This window comes from Corvus cornix, chromosome 12 (assembly GCF_000738735.6).
Source record: "Corvus cornix cornix isolate S_Up_H32 chromosome 12, ASM73873v5, whole genome shotgun sequence".
Classification (NCBI taxonomy): Eukaryota; Metazoa; Chordata; class Aves; order Passeriformes; family Corvidae; genus Corvus; species Corvus cornix.
In genome coordinates, this window is record NC_046342.1 from 7,246,440 (window position 1) to 7,270,445 (window position 24,006).

General features: G+C 36.8%; 1 protein-coding gene across 6 annotated transcripts in view; it reads left to right on the forward strand.

Moving 5' to 3' along the window:
* Positions 1-24,006, forward strand: part of CACNA2D3 (calcium voltage-gated channel auxiliary subunit alpha2delta 3) — a 396,804-nt gene that overhangs the window by 230,234 nt on the left and 142,564 nt on the right. For all 6 annotated transcript variants that reach the window (XR_005602956.1, XM_039558917.1, XM_039558915.1 and 3 more), the window contains exon 12: positions 19,211-19,289. Coding sequence is in view for 5 of the 6 variants with exons in the window: in XM_039558917.1 (XP_039414851.1) it covers positions 19,211-19,289 (79 nt within the window). In the remaining variant the exon portion in view is untranslated. The remainder of the gene's footprint in view (positions 1-19,210; positions 19,290-24,006) is intronic.

Sequence of the window (24,006 nt, forward strand, 5' to 3'; positions counted from 1 at the left end):
ATTACCTGTAGCCCTTGGAGATGAACAAATTCCCTGTTTCAGTAGTTTTATCAAACAGTGAAACCTGGACTAAAAATCAGCTGTTACCCATTTTGTTTGCAAGTGGCTCTGCTGTCAGTAAATTAAAGCAAGTTCTTAAATTAAACTTTTGACCAATGGATATTTTTATATGCAAATATTGCATGGTTTGCTAGATGGGAAAAGTGGCATGGAACAGGAGTGATGATTTTAATCCTGAAGAAATAAAGTAAAATTTGACATGAAAATGTACACTTGAAAAATTATTGCTTGCTTTGCTTTATCCTATCAGCATACTTTAAATTTTGATCATCTTGCTTTGGAATATCTTTTGGAAACTAAATTTCTTTTTTTGAGAATTGTAATTTTGGCTGCAAGTTTTATTCCTAAAAGACCTTAGGACATTTGAGTAGTTTTCTAATGAGAGACATATTGTACTGTTGTTATTTTCCTATTTAGAGGTTTGGTTTTTTCTGAAGTTTTGTGCTGTGCCATCCAGGTCAGCACAGCAAGCAATTAAGCAGATAAATAATTCTACTAAATAGTCAAGAGCAGAAATATCATGAATGCCAACAGAGAGTTACCTCAGTGGAAAAAACAGGCTTCAGCAAGGTGAGACAATAGAGCTCGTGTAAAAACAGAGATGAAGAAAGTGTCTGTTCTGATAAACATAAATCAGAGTACAGCAATTGCTATTCTGTGTGGGTAAAAATAGTGGTAATAATTTTAGTAGAATGGGCTGGACAGAAACAAAGTTGTAAAGCAGTGAGCAGGATGAGATTGAACAGTCTCCTTTGAGATCCTGGAAATAAACAAAAGACTGAAAAATGGGTGAAAAGTCAGTAGAATTAAGGATTTCTTTTTAAGAGTTTGGAATAAAAATGCCACATATTCATACAAACAGGTGGTAAGCTCAATTCTGCTTTATTAGACAGCTTAAAGGCTAAAATAGCCCTATAAAATTCAATGGAAATAAAATTTACCAGCTAAATTATCAATGCTGAAAACAAATTTCAGTAAGAAAGTAACATGTATCCATGACTGTTTGCTTAAAATAGCTGGCAAAACCATAGAACACACAATAATTTTAATTTTTATATAGCAAATTCACATATAGGTTCACTGGTCAGTACTGAGTACCAGCATCTAGGCACAGGTCAGGCAAAAATTCAAACACTGAAGTACTTTTCTCTTTTGGTATTTTCATTTGCTTAAATCCTTTCAAGTGAAACTGTTTTTTAATTGTTCTGTGAAGAATGTTGGCATCTTAATTTAAAAAAAAATGGTTATTTAAAAAAACCCATTAGTTATTATTTTGGTTTTATTTAGCATGCATGAAAGTGGATCAATGTTAGCATGGAGTGAGCCAGAAATAGTACCAACTACTTAACATATATTTCTCTCTTGTAGTGTCATATACAGTAGTGTTCATACCACATGCTGCTCTGATAGTCACAAACATTCCTGGTAGACACAAATTCCGTTTTTTCATATCATTCTTTGTTTTTGTGGCGTTTAGTAAGAATGTGTATTCATATAAAAAGACATTCCCAAATGGGAAAATTAGCTCTTCACTTACTGAGTCACTGTGAATAGGATATTTGGCAGACCTGTGCAGACACTTTCTGTACATTACCAGCAGAAAAAGGAACAGATTTCAGGCCTTTGAATCCCAGATCCCTGCATTATTCTTTATTGTCTGGGTGTCAGTTTTCTGAGTGGTGTAAATTCAACCAGTATTTCCTGAGGCAAAATGTCAATGAATTCATCTATCCAATTATTGGGCCTTCTGTAAATTTGTTATTACATTTTTATTATATAGGTAATAGTAAAATGCCTTGGGCATCCTTGCACAAAATAGCTAAACCAATATTAAGCTGCCAGCAGAACAGCAAACTCTTTTCCTGTGTGTATGTATTTGAGGAACTCACTTTTCTTGAAGTCTCCATAATAAGATGGCTCTTCTATTATGTTTTTATGAAGGTCATTGGTTCTGGACAATTTCCAAGAGATGGTGGAATAAGAGTTTCTAATGGAAAATGCTTTATTGCAAACCTCTTTTGAATTAAGGTCAGGGCAGCTTCAACACTCGTACAAGTGGAGTAATCCTAATGAGACTCTCAAGTAGACATTGTTCAAATTATTGGGATTGAAAGATTCAACCTTCATTTTGAAGTTAATGTAGAAACTATATTCTGTATTGCCCTGTACTGTTGAACTGAGTCAAGATACTTTTCTGTGTGGAATATGTTGCCATAACCTGATTTTGAGAAAATGAGCGATGGTAGGAAGGGTAACATCTGAGACAAATGCTTGCAATTCCCTGGCTAGTTGCCCAAGCAGAAAGCTTCTTGGGATCAGCTGCTGGTTCCAGGGCAGCGGGGGGTGTTGGTACAGCCCCTGTGTCAGTAATGTGTAAAACAAGCATAGGAATACACACTGCATGAGAAGGGAAGAGATCCTTTTCAGTACATAAGCTGAATTCTTCCTTGAAGTGTACTGGCATCATGTGAGTTTTCTCCTGATTCAACATCAGCCAGCAAACTGTCAGCCTTGTCCTAATCTCCCTCTGACAGTGGCCCAGATAATCAATAGCACTGGCTGGCTGAGGAGAGACTTGAGACGGCTGACTGAGATTAATGGCTCCATATGCACAATCACAACAAATAAGGGAAAGTATTTTAGAAGTCCATGTGCAGCTCCCCTGCAGTACTAACATTTTCGGGATGTTTAGAGACCTCTTGTACATCTCTTGTCTTAGGAATGCATTGAATTTTGTTTTACACTTATGTACTTATCTATTTCTAGTGATGCTTTCGGAAAAACGTTACTTGAGGAAATTTGCTGTTATGGGAAATTACAGAATTCTAGGAACATACCCCATCTTAGAAAATGTCTGACAGTGAATAACAGATACATCACACAACACTGAAAGATGAAGTTAAGAGTTAGGAACAGGAACACTGTAGGAGAAGGCACTTGGCAGTAAAAGCTCTTTAATAGTTTTCCAGGAAAAAAAAAAAAAGGTTTTGGAAAGGGCTTGCAGATTAGTGTGTGGCTTGTATTTGCAGTAAGTGTTACCTGAATATGGTGGGTGCTTCATGTCCACTCTAAACTGCATCCATAGGGCTGTTGGGTTGATCTGAAAATGAAATCTAAAGTGTGAAAGTTGGCAGCTATAAACTGAGGGATGACAGTGTGTGTGCTATCTGTCTCAAATGAATGCACTGTTATTTGAAAGTTGTATTTATTCTTCTGTGAGATTCCTGTACCTGAGTGAGCTTTATACGTGTTCTGGTTCAGAAAAATACCATGCCTCTATCTCATTTATTGGATTTCAGCATGGTGGAGCTCTTGTAGGTAGCTTAAAAAGATATGAAGTTTTATTAAAGTGGATAATCTTCAAGTAAACTTTTTTTTTCACTTTGAATAAATAAATAAAAATTAGTTGTCTAGAAAAATCTGAGAAAACAAATTCTGATTTCAGTGACTGTAATGGTATCATAATTATGTGCTTCACTTCAGCAGTATGGCTGACATCAGAGGAAATGTTACAAGGACTAAATAATAAAGGTGCTTTTCTGTCCAGGGCCTCCCTTCCTCTTTTTTCCAGGGAACATGTGGGGGAATTTGCAAGTATATCTCATACCTTTGTAGCACAGAGAGCACCACAGCCTAAGTGAGGCAGTATTGAGAAGTGTCTTTTAATAAGAACTTGAATGAGTTTTTTGGAATTTCACTTGCAGGTATTCTTATCCTCATACCTTCCAAGGAGATTAAACTGATAAGATCAGCATTTGTACTCGGAATTAATTTTCTATGTATGGGTTTATGCAAGAATAGCTGTTGTTTTCAGTTCAGATATCTTTATTTCAGATCAGTATTTAAATATAGCAGTCATCAAATGCTGTGCATGATGGTGACAGGGAACAGTACTCACACCAAATGTTTTTCCTGTGGTGGGAAAGGCAGTGGCCAACCCAAAGGAATTGTGGAGTTGGACACAAGAACACGAAGGGGATGATGGACAGATTGGCAAGCAATTTTAATGGAGCTACACTTGTTTTCTTGCTCTGGCATCAGCCTGGATTCCTGGAGTTTCATTGCCCCCAGCTGGCCATTCCTTTTCCTCTGGTACCCATCCGCATTTCTTGTCTCCCCGGGCTCAAGAAGGGTGCAGGATCCATCTTGGGGAATCCACCCTCCCTCTGTGCCAGCTGTCCCTACTGCAGGGCCCCTGGCACTGCTGGACCCTCAGGTTCAGCTGGGCAGAGATTTAATTCCATGTGTTCAATGTTGTCTGGCTTAATTAACCTAATTCTACCTTTGATTGAACAACCCCTTTTTCTCTTTTGACTGTCTCATTAAAAGGTTGAATAAAATCTGTCTTAATTTATTGCACACTAGTTTTCCCTTCCCAGAGGCACACTTTTTAGAGAAAGCTTGCGTGCCCACATGTTCTGTTCTCTCTTCTGTGTTTTTGTGTTTGCCTGTTGCTCTCATTTTATATGAAGTCATATGTAGGTATGATGTATATATGTATAACATAGATAATAAAATATGATTTTAGGCTCATTGCATTTCGTTTGTGTTTCAGTTGGACACTGTGTCCCTGTGTTGCCTGACATTGCATTAATTATGTTTATTCTTCTCTTCACACTAAGAGCTCTCAATGTCTCATTTTCAATCCAGTTTACAGTTTTTGCAACTGTGTCCTTTACAGTTCTCAGAAGTACTCTCTTCCTTCTGCTGTAAGATACTTTATTCTTTAATCTTGTCTTTGTCTTTTCTTCCAGCTTTGATTCTTTGTCTTGTCTTCTTGGCACTGAGGGCATTACTTTGTTCTTTTTGTCTTTACATTCCTACTCCAAGAGTCTCTTACTTTTTTTTCAGCATTAAGCACCTGCATATTAATGTTAATGTTAATATCAATATTAATATTAAAAAGTTAGAGATTGATAAGGGGGTTTTTAGATATTTTAAATGACTCCATGTGTTAAAAATGTTCTAGAGTTTGGAATTGCTGATTTGATTTTAGATTTTGTAATGGGCATTGTGATGGAGGCAGTAAAATGTCAGAATAGGGGGCTTTTTGAATAGATTCAGTTATTCTCCAGAAAGGATTACTGTAAGGAAAAATGAATACGTGTAGCATGTCAGGAAGATTTTTAAGTAATCACTCGGTGTCAAAAATCCTTCTGCAAAACAAATTCTTTTTATCCTTTAAATTTGGAGTTCCCCATTTTTCACCACTAACTTAACTTTCCTGTGTTTCCTAATGTCAAATGCAAGTTCAATAGGAGTGTGCTGATGCTCAGTGTCCTCATTTTGGTTCTCAGTTCTCCTTCTTCCCATGTTTCTCTAAAAGAAGGAGGAGGAAGCCCTTTGTTTAGGCTACATGTTTTAAGAATGAAGAGTGTTTATAGAGTATTCATCTGTTTTTTCTTCTCCATGATACATATGGTGACATCACTGCATACTTTTATATGGTGTGGACAATGCAAAACCAGCAGTGAAAATGGAGAGAGCAAACAGATCATGTTTTTATAATTAACTACAGGACTTAGAGCATAGCTTGTGAGTCACGTTAGAGAAAAAAGCTTACTTAGCTCTGAGCCCAGAGGAAGGACCTCGCTAGGCTGTTTTTCATATTTAGTGTCCACAGTAGTTCAAGTCTTCATCCTTTATTCTCTCTAATATCAGGTTTAAAAGAGTCAAAGTATTTCTTTGCAAACACCTCAACTGCTGTTGTTGATGTTTAACAAATATCAGAACAATGATGAATTCAAATTGACAGGTGAAACCCCTCGATGTTTTGTTAACCACAGTACCTGGAGTCACCACTAGGTAAAATCCTTAAATGGGTTGTTCAGGATGCAGTCAGAGAAGAACGATGAAGCAAACCTGCTTTTTGTATTCAACTAAGATACCCATTATGTTATAATGTCTGTAGCCTTATGTAAAATGTGTTTTATTGTTGGATGACATTCTCAGTGAAAGTGCTTTTAAATTTACCTAGGATAGCTAATGGTAAGTAGTAAAACCCCATTTCTTGTGTACATGCAGGGTTCCTGCTTTATCACAGACCTTTCTAACTGTCTCAGGCCCTGCACTACACACCAAGTCCAGCCATAGCTTTTTTCCATGTCTGCTTTTCACAGGTAGAGCTGAATAACCACCTCCCTTGCATTCACATCAAGTATGTATTGCCATTTCCTTCAGCCACATCCAGCAAGTGTTTGATATTTGCTGTTATTGCTGTATTTTGGCATTTTTGACCCACAGTGAATTTGTGATTCTTTCAGAAATCTAAATCTTTTTCTGGTGGTCCACTAAGTTCTTCCTCATCTTTCATCCATGCATTAGAACTTTCCCTCCTAATGATAGACTTATTTGACACAAATTTAATCCTGTTAATTTCGGACTGTTTCCCTTGCTCCCAAATACTATTTTGAATCTAGTTCTATATTCCAGGGGGAAGAATGACTTCCAGCTTCATGTCATTTGACAAACTTTTAAGGGTTCTCTTTAGTCAGTCATGTAAATCCTGAATCAAATTATTAAATTGCACTTTCTACTGGCCAGATCTTTTCCCCCTCTACCAAATTCTCTTCCTAACATGACAATAATAAATCCACTTTGAGAGCACAGCTGTCTGAGAAGTGCATTCACCTTATGTTCATTTCATTAGGCTTGGAGTCCTTAGAGGGAAACAACATCACTGAGCACATAATATGCTGTGGCATTTTTTTTATCAGGCCCAATTGGAAGCTCTTAGGGATGGTATGCTGCCTATGAGTCCAAGATTGGGGAGGATCACTGTACTTCTCCTAAAAAATACTTAGAGAATTTAATCAGGATATTTTTCTCCTCCTCTTTTCACCCACCTGAGTAGTACAAAAGGCACTTGTTTTTAAAGGAAATAAGATTGGTTAAACAGAATTACTCTTAAATTGATGTTGGCTGTTTCTTCCCACATTATTGTGTTGTATTTGATTGAACTAATTGTTTAATCACTTTTTCTAGTGTCTTTTTGGGTCGTAAAATCTGGGAAGTAATATTCAGATTTTTTTCTTGGTTTTGAAAATACTTAAAAATAAATTTTGCTTTTCTTGTCCTTGGTGTTTCCCTTGTTACCCACAGATCTTAAAAAATATTCACTGATATTTTAAAGATTAATTTGATTAGTTTCTCCAACACTTCAAGGAAAATTTTATCAGGCTTCATTGATTTAAACATGTATTACTTATCTACCATTTTTTTCCAAATATGACCTCAGCTCCTAATCCCACAGTTAAAAATGCTTGTGTCATAGTAACTACTCAAATTAAACTGTCTGGTGAAGGCTGAAATAAATAAACCTTTGACTAATTTAACCTTCTCTACAGTTGGGTTCTGTACAATTCTTGTTAGGATTTGCTTGCACACACATTTTGTTATGGCTTGGGCTTCACGTGTACTTCCTGACCAAAGCAAATGTTTTTGACTGTAAAAATTTGAATTTAGATTATGGTCCTAGATCCAAGGTGTCCTCTGGCCAAGTAGTCCTGATTAGTAAAGAGAAACTTTGCATTGGCCCCTATTATTCCAAAGTATATATTCTACTGGCATGGTGCTTTTCAAGTCAGCTGGGTTACAGTCATGGTTTATAAACCATTTAAAAGTGTGGCCTATGAACCACAGCATCCTAGAGTATTTTAGAATACAGTTAACTCTTACAGAACACAGTTCTTATATGATTTAGTGTTTTAAAGATAACACCTAGTATCCTCAGTTTCTTGTGGAAGTGAGTTGGCAGCCTGTGTGGGTTAAGGCAAAAAATGTGATGGTCTCTTTTTGACTCTGCAAGTCTGTGTGAATTCTCTGCAAGCATAATTTTCAGTTCTGTTGCCTCAAATAGTGTGCTTAATGTCACACTGCACACTTTTGGAGAGCAGGAAATGCAGTTAAACTTTCTGCATTAAACTCAAGTAGAGTTGTTTCGAAAAATCCGCTGTCCTTTCTGTCGTGTGAATTCTCCTGTTTCATGTGATTCCTCTGAATTTACCTGCTTTGCAGAAGAAAATCAGAATTTTTCCGAGGTTAGACAAATTGGAAGAAATAAATCATAAGGTCAAAAGACCATGCACTTACCTTTAGCCTATAAATGATGCTGCAAATTTTCGTGACCTGGTTAAATTCAAGGGTTAAACAAAGTGCTGTACACTGTTTCTGTACACTGTCTTTACACATTTGTTCTGTATCCATGGACTTATTTTAATGTAAATAGTCACCTCGACAGCTGTGTCCCCTTAAGCACATTTTATTTAGCAGCTGGGTTTACACGTCACTTGGCAGCCACGGATTTTCAATTTTTCCCTGTGCCAAGGGGGCAGCTGGAATAATTTGAGTGCTCATTAATTTGGGAGAAATACGAGCTGCAAGTCAGACAACATGAGTCTTCTGTATGGTGTTGTACAAGGATAAGCGGATCAGGGTAGAAGCAATTTGCCCTGTCCCAAGGGGGTCTTCGTTTTTTAATAAGCTGGTTATGAAAATTCTATTTCTTTGCAGTTTAAAGAGTCTAATTAGAGCCTGTAATTTCTCTCGTATAACTGGAGTGGATGAAGGTTAACATTAGGCCTCCAGAGTCTTTTCACATTCATTTACAGACTTAAATCAGGTAATAGTTTGTAGCTAATTAGAATGGTGTATTAAATATTTAGTTTGACTTCATTTAACTGTGAGAACACATGGATGCTGTAGGGCTACAAAAATTATAAATTAGAGGTACATTTAATTTTTAATCAAAGATGAACTTAAAGGCATAGTGATTTTCATACTGACTGGTATACTGTGACAGTCTGAGCAGCAATTGCTTTCAGTTAGTTAAAATGTCAAGATAAAGGAATTTCACATCTATTTTATGTTCTTGCTGTAGCACTTTGAAGGTTCAAACAATTCATGGTGTATATACATAGTGTCTGAAGGATTAAATATTTTTCGGCATAGAAGACAGTTTTTATGTAAAATCTCATTTATTTTTCTATCCACTAACTCAGATTTCAGGAAGATTTTCTTAAAGAAGTTGTAGTGTTTCTACTCACGGGAAGCCCAACAATAAACACACATTCCTACCAGAGTTTGCCAAACAGTGGGTCTGCTGTTCTATCAGAGCAGCATCTGCATTTACAGCTTCTTATGCTTTTGGCTGATTTTGTATTTCAAGGAACAAGTAAAGTAATCTTAAATTCTATCCACAACCTTTTTCCTGTTCTTGTAAGTCTTCGGTTTTATTTTCAGGCGCACGGTGTAAATCTTGGGGCTGTCCTGTGCAAGCCCAGGGGTTAGACTTTGATCCCTTCCAACTCATATTCTATGATTCTATTCTATCCACAATTTGCAAAACTCTTTGCATTCTCTGAGTAGACCTCATACAGTTTTCTGTGCCACCTTATGACAATCTTCCTGTTGCAAGTTGGATTCTTAGGACCTGAACCTTTTGCCACTGAACTTAGTATAACACCTATCATAAAATTCAGCTGTACAGAACCAAATGTAGGCTTACAAAGTGGAGCTCAGCACCACACTGACTTCTACCTAAAACGGTTGGTTCACAGCACAGGCCAGGGGGATTTACATCTCCTTGTAGTGAAGGAAAACTTGCTCAGTTCAAGCCTGCATGAAAAAAGACAGATATCCTGAGTCAGGAAATACAGAAGCTCACTTCAATACAATTATGTGAAGCTTCTACAGAAAGGATCATTTTTTATTAAACTGGACATTTTAGTAATGCCTCTTGGTAAGAGCAGGAGTGGCCATGGTTTGAATTTCTCTGGCTTTATTTTAATGATTTTTTTCTTTGTGTGAAATGTATTCTACAAAGAAATTTTGTTGATTAAATATAGAGCATCCAACTACTGCTACACACCTGCATGATGCAAAATGACATTGCACAGATGTAGTTGTGATGTACTAGAGAGCCCAGAAGGAACTTACACCTTTTAAAATGATCCTTCTACACTCTGATGTCTACCAAACAGCACTTACATTCTGTTAACTTTTATCTGGTGAGATTTTTGATGCCTTTTTACCACTTTGCAGAACCCATACATATTTCCAGTGGGAACTGTGTGTGCTAGTTCCCTCGACTATGAGTACCTTGGTGCTACTGCCTGTTTGCCTGTGTGTTAATCCCATTGTAGTTTAGACTGGATCCTCAACTGCTCATCTTCCCAGCCTTTCCCACAGTTCCAGTGAGCTGATTTCTTGTCCCATAAACTGAGTGCAGCTCCCTTTTTCTTGCCTGAAGGCTCACTTATATCCTCAGCAATTGGTCTGGAGAGCCGAGGAGTCCCTTGTTCATTTGTGAACGCAGCTGTAGGTCTAAAACTGGAATACCAAAAGTGGTGAAATACTTCAAATTGAAAAGGGAAGAATCTTGATAAAGTGAAAAGGTGAAAAAATAAGTGAGACAAAATAAAGAAGAAATATATTGTATATTTTTCAGAGAAAAAAAGAGAGAGACAAAAGGTGTCTTTAACCTCAAAATAGTCAAACCTTTCTGACTATCAGCTTGTTCAGGCCTCAGATTCTTGGCCCATGATCTGTAGCTTTAATCTCGAGTTTCCTCTCCAGCATTTTTTGAATGCTATAAACTCCATTACAGATTGGTAGAAAATCAGTGATAAAACTTCTAAATATCACCTTATTTTCTTACACTGCTTTCCCAGTTGCCAATTTTTATAAAATGGTTTATGACTGCAATAATCCCCTCAAAATCAGCTGTTATGGGAGATAATAGCTGGTTGTCAGAGCATTAACCACCCTTGACTTCACTTTGGGCCTTTATGTAACAAAAGAATGAACTGATGGTAAAGTTGCCAGGTGTATTAAATTATGTGATGAATTATAGAGACTCTGTAGTGGGGATTAGTGTCCAAAAGAGACTAGTGGAGATTGCCAAACCCATTATCTGATAGGACTGCAGGCTGGACAAAATCCCAAGGGTGAAAGGCCAGTGCTTTATCCATTATGTCATCCTATAATCTGTGTCTGCACCATGCACAGTGAAGTACACTGTAAATGAGTTACCATTGTTCTATGTTACATCCTGGAACTGTGCAATAGCAGAAGTGGAGACGTTGGCAGTATTTGGTTACTTAGAATTTAGTCTGATTTTGATCTTTTCTCATGGATTCTTGCAAAAAAAATTAGTTGATATGCAGGAAAGTTGAGTAGAGTAGTAGCAGAAATTGAATGAGCCTGCTTTTTTCACAGGAGCTTCAGTTAGATCCAAGAAAGTTGGTTATGTCATGGCTTCTGCTCTAATCCCTTCCCCTTCTCCTCATTCAGACAAATTAATTTGTTTAGGCTGCTATTTTGCATTTAAGGAAGAAAATGTATGTTCTACATTTCAGCAAATCCTCCAGGATTTTGAAGAACGTCAATATTAGGTATAGTTGAATTATGCTTGAGGAGTTCGTGTAGGCTTGGCTTGTTACACTTTTGTAATGACTGACTTGGAATCTCACATATCAGGAATGGAATCAAAGATTTCCTTTGCTTTTCAGATGATAGCATAGAATTTGTTCCTAGCTCCAATAAATCTCTTTCATTTTACTTTGAAAGATTAATATTGTTATGACAGAAAACTAGTGTCAGGTAATTCTTGAAAAAAAGGGTGAGTTAAAATTTTCTTCTCCCTCTATACCCCATGTAGTTGAAGACATTGTACCATGGCTGGAGGTACCAGTGGAATGACATAAAAAGTAAAACTCAGGGAAATATTTCTAAAATAGTTCTTCAGTAATAATGTGTAGTATTTACACAATATTCGGTGGTGCTGTATAAAGATTTTATTCACACTCTCTCTGTATATCTGAAATATTTATAGTACAACCCATTGGGCTCAAAGTAGTTTGTTATAGCTTGTACTGAAAGTAAAAGTTACACTGAAGGCAGCAAGTTGGTTTGGGATAATCTCAGGTTTTTGGGAGTTTTTGCAGTGTAGTCTTTGGGACATTTAATATTCACAAAATCTGTGAAAATTGCTGAATTAACTTGTTAAACTGCTGGGAAGAATGTACTACGTTCAAGCTGCATGCTGTTGTATCACGCTTAGTACATCATTGGTTGCCTATTTGACATCATTTACAAGTGCTGCACACCAAGCAGGAAAGAGAACTAGAAAGTATTGGATGCTTATTAGACATTTTTTGTGGGTTTTTTTGTTTTGCTTTTAAATACCATCTCTGAAGTGGTTATTTCATACAACCTATTTTCTCTGCCACAACTTTATATATTGTTTATTGTTAAGCTGCTGCTGTGCTGTTTGTGCCACCTCTGAAGGAGCTGATCTTCAGTGCTGTGTGACCAATAATCCAGGATGTGTAAAACAGCTACAACTTGTGCCCCGTGTAAAAAAACCGGTCTTGTTTTTTCACAGCCATGTCAACCATCAGACCCTTGTAGGGAAACCATAAGCCCTGTGCTAATAAGCCTTGAGTTGGACACTTTCTCATCACCTGCTCTGTCCTTGCACAGTGTAAAACAGCATAATCCCATCTCTCCCTGCTAGCAATATTTCTTATGTATTGGGTGAATTTTCACAGTGGGAAATGATTCTTTGTAAATCCTGAGTTGCATTATAATTTTCTGTAAATCGGCAAAGTATGTCAGCACATTTTCAGGGCTAGAAGAAATATCCTCACTTGATGTGTGACGTAAAACCTGTGGCTTGTTTGAATTTTCCAAATGCTCCTCACAGGTGAGTGTGACACAGTGCTGCTGTCCCCTGACCACAAGGGATTAACTGCAGCATCCATTTCCTTTTCTTCTCCATAAATTTTCTGAGGTAGGTCTATACTAAGAGCTGTTGGGGATGTGGGTGTTTGGGGAAGCAGGGCTCAGCTTTTCCTTTGTTGCAGTTTTTGCTTACAACATCTTGTTTTCCAGTGAAGTAGACGTTTTAATTATTTGGGGTTGGTTTTTGCTAACTGTCCCATCAGTTTTTAGGGTACAACACATGGAGTTTCAATATCACTATAATACAAAATATTGTTATAAAATTGTCTGGGTACAGTGTGCAATTGCAGGAAGGAAAAAACACGAGGAAATGTATAAATGTAAACTTTCCCAAAAGAGGTATTTTGAATACTACAGGAGAAAAATTAACAATGAAGAACCTTTTACTGAGTAACTTAACATTTAAGGATTCAGTTTCATGAGGTAATGTCTTCAATTTCATGGCTTCCTTGCACTGAGTGCACTGTAAGTTGAGGCTTTCAGCACCTCACAGGGCAAAGGTCTCTAACAGGACAGAAGATATTGAGGTAGTGCTGTCTTACATTACATCACAAGGCTTTGCACCCCTTCATTTAGAGCATTGTCTTCATGGAAATTCCAGACAACTTATCAATGCAAATAGATCCTCAAGTTGTTTGTTTTGGGGCTTTCTTTAATTACTTTATAATAAAAAATGCACTAAAGTAGAAAAAGCTATGAAGACATTTAGAGATGAAATTTCCAGAGTGACTTCATATTTCTCTTTTCCCATGCCTGTTCATTGCCCTGTATGTTATGCCCTTTGCAACAACCAGATGCACTAAATACGCTTGGAATTCGTGTTTATTTTTGGATTGATCTGTGTGTGTATTGGTTAAAGTTAGAACCTATAATACATCTCACATTGATACGTTTCACAAGTTCAACATTTTTCCCTTTTCAGATTTGGTAAGGTTTCTTGTGCAAAGGCCTGGGGCCTGTTCAGATTTTTTTTATTGTGAATCTTACTGATTGTGATGAGTGAATCTGGTATGACTCTGAGAATCCTTTATGGCTGCATCCAGACTGCTCCTCACAGGCAAATATGGGGTTGGGCCATGTGCTTAACACAGGGACCAACTGCAGCATCAATTCCTCCTTTTCCCACTGGTGTCTTCTGAGGTGGGGTGTGCAAAAGGATTCTGGAGAGAGGGGACTAGGAGGATGAGATTATGTGAAGAGTGATATTGAAGACTAATCTGGAAGTGGTGACCAGCATGGTGTAATGTTGGGCAGGAAGCATGAGATGCCTAGGAAAAGCTATCTTGAGGGCTCTCACCTTGAGAGCCCTTGTAAGAGATCAATTATTTTTCGTGAGGCTGCTTAGGAGTTCAGACAATCACTCAGTCTCACGTTGATCCATTGTTCCCAGTTAGACCATTTGCTCCTCTATGCAGAGAATAGCTGAGGTGTTCCTGGACCACCACAGCTTATAACTATGGGAACTTGAATTTTGTCTCTATATCCCAGTTAAATCCCGTAGCTCTTGCCACAGGACTATTTTTATTTCTTGCTGAGCCACAAAGGAAAGACTATTTTGCTGAAGGTGTCCATGAAATAGTTTGCAGCTGCAAGCAGAAGTCCCATTTCCCCTCCCACACAGTATTTTAAGTTTCTGGAAATACTATTTTACCAGCTGTTTGGCATGAAGATATGAATTCACAGTTCCAATGTGTAGAATCTTGCAGATTGACTTGTCTTGCTTAACAGAGATGGAAGAAGGTCCCTATTCTCTTCCTACGCTGCCAGTTTAATGAAGTTTCAGAGGTGAGGACAGTTCAGGGACTGCAGATTAGCCCACACATAATGGATGAAACTGTTAAGTGGATATTTCAGATGAAGTGGTTAGCACTGAAATAGCTGTCATTTTAGTCATCATTCTTAGGTTTCCTCACTAATGGTTGAATGTACGCATCTCTGAGATTTTATATAAACCTTCTGTCTGGAGTTTAAAGGTTCAAACTTCAGAATATTCTCTGGCTGTAAAAGCAAGAAACTTACTAACAATACTCTTATTTTTCAAAATTTGAGGAGCTGCAACAAAGAGTAGATAGCAACCCCTTATGTAGTCCAAACCATGATCTGTGCCTAGGTAAGGCAACAAGAATTTGAAAAACCAGAGACTGGAAAACCAGAGAGAAAGCAAGATAAAAATATTGATAATGCCTGCAGTTATATGTCTGCTTTTGATTTAGGTGTTTTACTCGGTGTAAGGTTTGTGTCCAGTTTTGTCTGCACTACTGAGCTTGGAGGTTTGATGCCTTAATATTGGTTAACTCTGCTGTGTAGATGGGAGTAGTTGCCAACAAAGCTTGCGACGCCTGCTTGTGACCTGACTGCACAGTCGTGCACACAGAAGCTGGCCATCATAAAATGCACCATTGAAATTAGTTGGTTGCATATTATCAATTTGATTCCACAGTTCAGAACCATTGGAGTTTATGCAATAATCTTTTAGTAAGAAGAGGAACTGAATGACGTCCTTTCCAGGAAGTGACCCTTCCAGGTCAGGAATGGGGCATAACATAATGGTAACATATGGGAGGTTTCCACAGCTGCTGTTTTAAAGATAATTAAAATACATCAATCTCAAATGGTATTTGCCATTCAACATTTGCTTCAGAAAAATATGAAGTGAGAAAGTCACAAGTTCTATTAAGTTTCTAGTTCCATTGTCCTTTCAGTTTCTTTGATATTGCTATGGAGCTCTCACTCCATATTCTGTGAACATTGGCTTAAAAATAGCAGTCTGTGGCACCTACTGTGCAGAAACAGCAAGTATAATTGAAAAGATTGAAGTTTTTGCTCTTGGAGTAAGCTTTCCTTTGTGTTCAGTGAGTCTGACATCTACAATTTTCAGTTTTGTAGATAGGATATAAAAATTCAAGACTAGTACATCTGCCTGAGAATATTTTCTTTCTCCACACCTAACAGTTCATGATAAGCCTTAATATAGTTGATATAATACTTTGCAGGTCAGGCACAGAAAATATTTTTATTTAGGTGTCTCTTTCAAGTATCTTGTAGAGCTTTAAAAATTACCCATCTCTTTCTGCCATATGTTTTTTGCCAGAGGTACTTACACCCTCTGATGCAGATTCCTTCTCTGATGGAAGTGGTCTCTTGATTCAATCACAGCACTCGGATATTCAAAGGTGTTTTTCTCATTTGGCTTATACTCAGTTAGCCAGAGCATATGTAGACTATGTAAATGTTGTTACTGGATCTTCTGGGATTGGCCCATAACAACTTTGAATTTATTCAGTCTGCCTTGACTGAAACATTCTCTCCATATGGATTCAAAGGAATTTTTAGTCCTAACATTATGCTGTACCATAAGATACCAACATAGGTGTATCAATGTGTGTCTATATAGTGTAAATACCTATTAAAGCTCATAATTTCTATTTTTTTATTTTCTTCAAGGTCAAATACAAACAGAATGAGACAGACACACCTTATACTTCCTCATCAATTTTTAATTCTAGAGATTTCAATAATATGCCTCAATACTATACATATTTATCAGCAGACTACACAATATTAGTGTTATATGTGGGTTGTTTGAGTAAAATAAACATTTCATGCAATCATTTTACAGAGCAGGACTGATTTGACACACTTTCCATTCAGTTACCTCACATAAAACAAGTAGAAAATTTGGTGGTCACTATTAACAGCTTTACCTACCAACATATATCTTGCCTGGGATCTGAGAATATGGGTGGTTATTAAATCTGGTCCCCAATGTCTAATCAATGTACAATGACAATTTCACTGGTTATTATGATGCTGTGTGTCCTGTTTTGCACCATACATAGCCCATCACTGCACAGGTCTCATCCATGGACAGCAGTTGAAGTAGTCTGAATTTATCTTCCCAAATTAATGTAATAGTTCTATAATACTGAGTTTGTTATATTTTTATGTATCTGGAGTAAACATATGGCCACAGTAACTTTTTTATTGGTGTTAAACATCCTGAATTATCACATAGAATACCTATGCAGAAGAACAAAAGTAGTATAAAAGGTGTGTAGAACCAAGCCTGTTCTGAAAAATGGGATTTAGAGTTTAGACTTATTCATGCAAGTTTCAGTCCTAATAATTTATTACCTAAGTCACTACTGTGGTCTCTGAAAGCAGAAAATAATATGCCAAGCCTTTGTTTTATAAGAATGGGCTGCCCAGGGAGATGTGGAGTCACTGTCCCTGAGTGTTTAAGAAAAGACTGAATGTGGCACTCAGTGCCATGGTCTGATTGACAAGGTGGTGTCAGGTCATAGGTTGGACTCAGTGATCTCAAAGGTCTTTTCCAACCTAGTTAATTCTGTGATTCTGCCATACTTGTGCAGTGTATGGTTAATGCTTTTCACTACAAGCTCACAGTGAATTAAGTTTATGCTGATGGGTTCAATGATCTGAGCAAATGAAACTTTTGGAAGTAGAGAAATAATCAGAAATTTTTTCCATCAGAACTGATCTTGAGGATTTTTCTCACAATTTTCAATGAAGTATTAAACAATATTTGAAACACCTATTAATGTGTCTATAGGATCAGTGTAGAAGGAAAAATTTAAAGTATCAGTGGCTTTAATTTTAACTGAAATACCTTCCTGTGACCCTGTCATGGCTATTTTCTTACAATACTACTATAAATAATAAGTCACTCTATTGATTCATGAGAAATATAGAAAGGGTATTTTAAAATTATAATGTCACTTATATTTCACTGTATAAAAGACTTTTTACTTTATGCTGACAGTAGTAAACATAATTTGTATAACATGTACCATGGAAAGTGTGTAGAGAAAAATACGCAATGCCTTGGGACAGGGAAGGAAACAGCAGTTAATAAATTTGGATCACTCATCTTCTAGCTCTCTGTTTGATAGATTCCTTTATTTTTTCAAGTAATTACAATTATCAGTATTTTTATCATGATTAAAATATTTTCTAGCAAAACTGCTAGATAATAAGTAAACTAGATGTACAAAGTATATTCAGTGTAAAATCATTAAAATCCTTACAATGGATATCACAGAGACAGCTCATTCCTCATGATGATCCATGTTACCAGTTTGCTGAAATTTTATTTTTTGTAGGCTATTTTGCTGCCTGTGCCTGTTATCATGCTTACTGCTCATCTGTTTAGATAAGGCTGGTCTCCTTTTATTAGGAACACAGTCTAGTTTGATTCTTTATAGATTAAAGCAGATCATTAAATATAAATCTCTCAGAGTATTCAGTCTCATCATAGGCTATTTTCAAGCATCATTTGCAGGAAGATAAAATGTGACATTGATTTATGCTGTATTTTGAGAGTATAAATCTCACTGTGCACTTTTATGTGTCTTTGCAGGATAAAGAATTTCTTTATTAATGCTTTTCATAGCAATCAACAAAATATTAAAGCACCATTCTTTTGTTTAATGTTGTGTTCTTTAGAGCCTTAGAGTGGGACTATGCAGACTGTTGGACTCAAACTTGCAACACTACACCATCACTGTGTAGACTTTTTAAACCATATAAATCATGATTCAGTTCTGTGTGTATTTTATGTTTGAGAGACTGGGAAAAGTTTTGTCACTGGAATCTGCTCTCTAGGCATGATGATACCACAAATGTATGTATGCCTAAAAACAGGATGTGGCCATTAAGAAAATGAGTAAAAGGGCAGTGAGAGAATATAGTGTCACAACTGGCAGTAAAGAGGGAGAGTTTCAGAGTGTTTTAAAACTACTTCTGTAGGGAACAAAAAACCTTATGGGAGTTTAGTATAAAGTTGATTTATTCCACAAATAATATCATTTGTGAAGGAGGAAAAATGCTAATGGGAAAAATGCTAAGGGTTTTTTTTTAAATTTGAAAATTAATTAAATGATATTAAAATGCTGCCTCTGGGTACCTGTGTCTGTGTTGACAATGACATTGCATCATATGAACCTTAAAAGCTGAGGGGAATTTGCTTGCCTGGTGTTGCAGATTCTTTATCTACAGGAGTATTTGCTAATTGAGTGCCTCTTCCCCAACATCATAGCAATTTTCTGAATTCATAAGTCCAGAATAGATTTGTCTGAAATATACCATTTTGTACTCCAATGGTTTTAGTTTGTTCTTAATTACACATTAACCATAATTGTAGTTAAAGATCATATATTAAACACATTCAAAAAGATCAACCATCCTATTACACAGAAAAAAAGCAACCTTTTTTCAGGAAGACATTACTGGCAGAAATATTTTTTTTTAACCTACTGTGCTGCTTAACCAGTAATACTTTCTTAGAAGGGGTGTATCCTGTGAATTACATACCTGTATCTGAAGTTCCACTGGATATGTTTTAAATGCTGTATTAATTGATTTATCTTTTGCATTTTACTTTCAGGTCCGCATTTTTACCTATCTGATTGGAAGAGAAGCTGCATTTGCTGATAACCTGAAGTGGATGGCCTGTGCTAACAAAGGTTCGTTAACCTTCCTCTGTGGAAGCCTTGTTTCCAAAACCCCACTGCTGAGCCTTCCTGCACATCTGACCCTTCTACAGATATGGTGTTGCTGACAGCTACTCACCGAGGATGGGTTGTTTTCTTTTCCCCAGAAAATGAAAAGACTTAATTGTCTTGTAACATACAATTTAAAGAGCAAAAAACCCCAATTTGAAATTTTCTTCTTTAAAATATTTATGAAGCTTTTAAACTATGTGATCTTAAATTTTTGTTCAGAGAACAAACTAATTTCAAAGCATTTGTTCTCTTCTATCTGTTATTACTCAGAGTGAGTTTGGTTTCTAAGAACATTGGGTACAAGTTCTGTTGAGTTAGGCATGGTATGTAAAACACCAGACATCCTGTCCCTCGAGGAACTGACAGTGTAATTGAAAAAAACTGGTTTATATCCTTTAAGGAAAAGAGCATTAAAACATTTAAGATGCTGACTTGCTGCAGTAAAAGGATTGAGTAGTATAAGTAAGAATGATTCAGGAAAAAAACAGCCCCAAACTCCAATTAATCTTCAGGTTTTCCTTTTTCTTTCCTCTTGGGAAAAAAAAAAAAAGTTCTTTTTTCCATTGTGCCACATTACATTATGATGAATTGCATCAGGTGCTATCCATTTAGTCATTATTTCTCTAACTACTGTTATGTCCAGCTGATGGAAATTACTCAGTTTGAAGTCTTGTCTTAATCAGCTAATATTACACCATAATTTAGTTTAAATAATAGTATAAGAATCCTTTGAAGCATCTTTTTTGAAGACAATTTAATCAACAAAATCTTTTAACTTTTTAGCCCAGCTCCACAAATTCATAAAGATCTAAGTACAGCAACTCAGAAATTAGGACCAGGCAATGGAAGCTGCCTTAGCAGATCATCTGGTCCACGTCTTCCTTATTCCCAGAGGGGAAAAGTGGTCACCTTTGTCATTCTTCAGGACTACTTTGTTCTTTTCAGAGCCATGGTTCTTTGAGTCAGAGGCTTACTCATATGAATCAACTAAACAGCTTAATGACTGTTACTTCTAAAAATTTATTTCCCTCTCAGTTTAATAGTTACAATACCTGCTCTCTGATAGCTTATAATGTAAAAATATTCTACCACTAATCAGTAATTAAATATTTTTTTTTTAGCTTTGAAAATCACAATAGGAAACAGCATGTCATGGCCAGACAGTACAGATTTAGATTTTTCCTTCGAGTTTTCAGTTACAGCTTGTCCATTTTATTTCAGTGAAATGAGGGATTACAGCACAACAGATGAGGAGTGTAGTCAAGCTGGTCTAAAGATTGGCTGAATAGCAGGACTGTAGTTTACTCCTTGCATGGGTGGGCCGAAATATGTAGTTGTCACTGAGGGTGAATGACCCTAAAATCAATTTTCCTTGCAGTGATTTTCCTCTTGGAAGCACAACATAGATTAAGGCTGTTTGCAGGGTTTCCAGCTGACTGGGCTGTGGACAGCAGCCCTTTCCTTCAAAATGGGTCACAGGGGAAATTCACACCACCTTGCAAAACTTCTTTAGCTTCTAGGTTCTGATTGTGAAACCTTGAAAAAACCCAAATATGTTTTTTCTGTTACATTTTTCCATATAAGTAGGACATATCTAGAGGGAGTTTGCTTAATGAAGCAAAACAAACCATTTTAAATACATTAAAACATTCAAAATCCCCAAAATCCCTCCAGAGTGGTTTGTGAAGTTTGCAGTGATTTACTCTTCTGCATCATAAGCAAGTGCACATTAAGGAAAACAAGATATACTAAGATTGTGAAGTGAACAAAGGTGAAAATTTCCTGGTGACTAGTGTGCATGTGCCAGATGTCAGCAGTAACATCCTGAACTTAGAAGTGACAGGCACTACCTTTCCCTCAGGATCACTTCCAGGAGAAAGCTGTAGAGATAAAGATGGGAGTTAATGCATTACTGGCTAACAAAACAGCTGGGATTAATTTTTTTTTTTCCCCAGTAAAATTCACTGTTACATTAGTAATTTGACAGCTTCTGTTTTTCTTGCTTGGTTTTTTAAAACGTTTTGTTATGGGTCATCACTGTGGTTGGCATATTATAAAATGAACAAAGGACTGGATTCATCAGTACAAAGGAGCAGAGGCTGAGAAAGCAACGCAGATAAAAATGCTTCGTGTATCAGAGAGCTGATAGTGGCTCCAGCTCAGGCAGAGGACAGATCAGCCCCGAGGCAGGTTGTGCCCCAGCTGGAGCAGTTGATAGACTATTGTATTAGCAGAGGAGAGTTCTGTGCAGGAAGCTCCCATCACATCCATTCCCATTATTAGCATGACCCCAGCCCCTCCTGCACTGGGGGCTCTGGGGTGGCAGGCAGCCAGTTACCGAGCCTGTTCACCTGCTCCAGAGGCCTCCTCTGTGGGGAAAGGGGGAAACCTCCATGGGAGTTTTACAGCTGCACTGAAACAATGAATTCCCTCCTTAGTCCCTACCCAGAGGATTTTTTAATTCTGATATTTCATTAGTTGCAAGAGTATTGCATCTCTTTTGCGCAGCGCCCAGGAAACGAAAGTACTGCACTCCGTGCAAAAATCAGTTTGGAGGCATTTTGAAAAGTTATCAGTCTAATGGTGGACATTTTAGAGAAAAACAAGCCATCCAGAAAGCATTGCAGGGACTGTGCAATGGGGAAAGACAGCCCACATGCAGAGCATAAGTGTCTGTCTTTTACCACATTATTATATATCTCTCATGCTTGTCATTACCAAATCTTACCCATTTCCTTCACAAGTTTTTTCCTGCTGGGGAGGGGAAAAAGGTAGTGCTGACTGTGAGGGGGCTCTGAGGTGGCATAATTCACACACCAGGGAGCTGAGAAGCAGGTGTTGGAATGCAAAAATTTAAGCTTGGTTTATTGCTGCTATTGCTGTCATGGCCCCAGCAGCTGCGCTCAAGGACTTCAGAGCAAGTCTTTATCTGGAGGTTAAACCTCGGTATAGGAACAGTAAGGGTTTTAATTCCATGGGGTATCTCTGCCCTCTAGATAAGAGACGTAAACTTAGCAGTGTAGGAAGGTAATTCTTGTGAGTTACATATAGCTAGAAATATGTGAATAGTCAAACCCCCTAAATTTAAAGTAAAAAATAACTAAAAGCATGTTACCTAATGTTGTTCCTAGCTATAATATAGTAAATTTGGCAGGGTTTTCCCATTAGGAGAAGATTGAAAAATATTTTCACTTGTCTTTGAAACCTTTATTTCTTTACTAAGTTTACACAAAATTAATTCATACTTACTGTCTCTTTTAGTCTTAGGAAATTAGGCTAAAAACTGTTTTTTTCTATTGTGCAGCTTAGAAATATGATTTGCAATACTACAACAAGGAATGAATCTTTTGTCTGTAACATGCTGCCTGGAGGCTTTTTCAATTGTGATATGGCAACATTCTCAGAATTGCTGCAAAGAGAAATACCTAAAGTAATACCTATCCATATGAAGAACAGTTACAAATAACTGCTCAGATGGGTGTCTCTGCTCATGTTGACTGTACCTGGTCCACAGGGGTCTCTCCTGAAGGAATGAAAAGAAGAAAATTTGGCAGTACCAGTGTCTTGTAACATGTGCAAACTTGTATGGCACAACACTAAATTGTTTCAGATTGGATCCTGTTTTCTTTTTTTTCTTTTTTTTTCTTTTTTTTTCTTTTTTTGAGTAATTTAGCTAAATTTTTTCACTTGAAATTGTGACATAAAAACATTTGTGGAGACAGTCAGAAAGAATGCTCATTGTACAGCAATGCATTTGTTATCTCAGAGGTAATTTATAGGCTGTGATTACAGAATTTTCCAGGCATAGACATCCAGAAGCTTCTTAAATGAGTCTTTAAGGTTTTGCTTTTAATGAAGTATGAAAATTAAAAGAGTTAACTGATTGTGGTTCTGAAGTGTATGGGTAACAAAGTACTGCTTGGTTAAAAAAGTTTTTTCTATCACCTTAGATACAATACAAAGTTTTTCAAGTAGTTAATCTCCTCTGACTTTGCAGACATTATAATATCACTTTATATATATATAAATTATATATATGACATAATATGCTCATATATATTAAGTATATGAGTGCAGGTGTGATCCTATTGTTCACTGGATGCTATTCAGTGCCAACAGATCTCTGCTTCAAATGTAATTCTGAAAAGAGCCATATCAAAATTCAGTCACTCGGAACTGCTTTGGAAAATGTTGGTCATACCTGTAAAATGGGTGATCCACACAGTTTTGCAGTATTTTGAATCCCTGATTAAAAGCCTTATAAACCACAGTGTGTATATATATAATTATTATATAAATTATATATATATGTGTATATATATAATTTAGGAGGTTTTCTATGTGTATAGCTTATGTTGGCCAATAAACATATTTTGACGATGTATTGACATTTTCACTAAATTAAAAGGACCAAAGACTGAAGTGCTGCTCTTTACTCATATGACAGAGAAACCCATACTTTGGGGTCCTAAAATTGGAGCAAGCAGCCTTTCAGAAAGAGTAATATATACATTGCTTTTCTCATGAGTATCCTACTGATTCAAGAAAGTAGACTATAGTTTGGAGGTTTTTTAACCATAAACATAGAATTCTGCTTCCTCAAGTACAGGTTTCCTAATTAAACTTATGTCAGTCCTTTTACTCTGTGGCTGAAAAAGCTTTCAGAACCACAAGACAA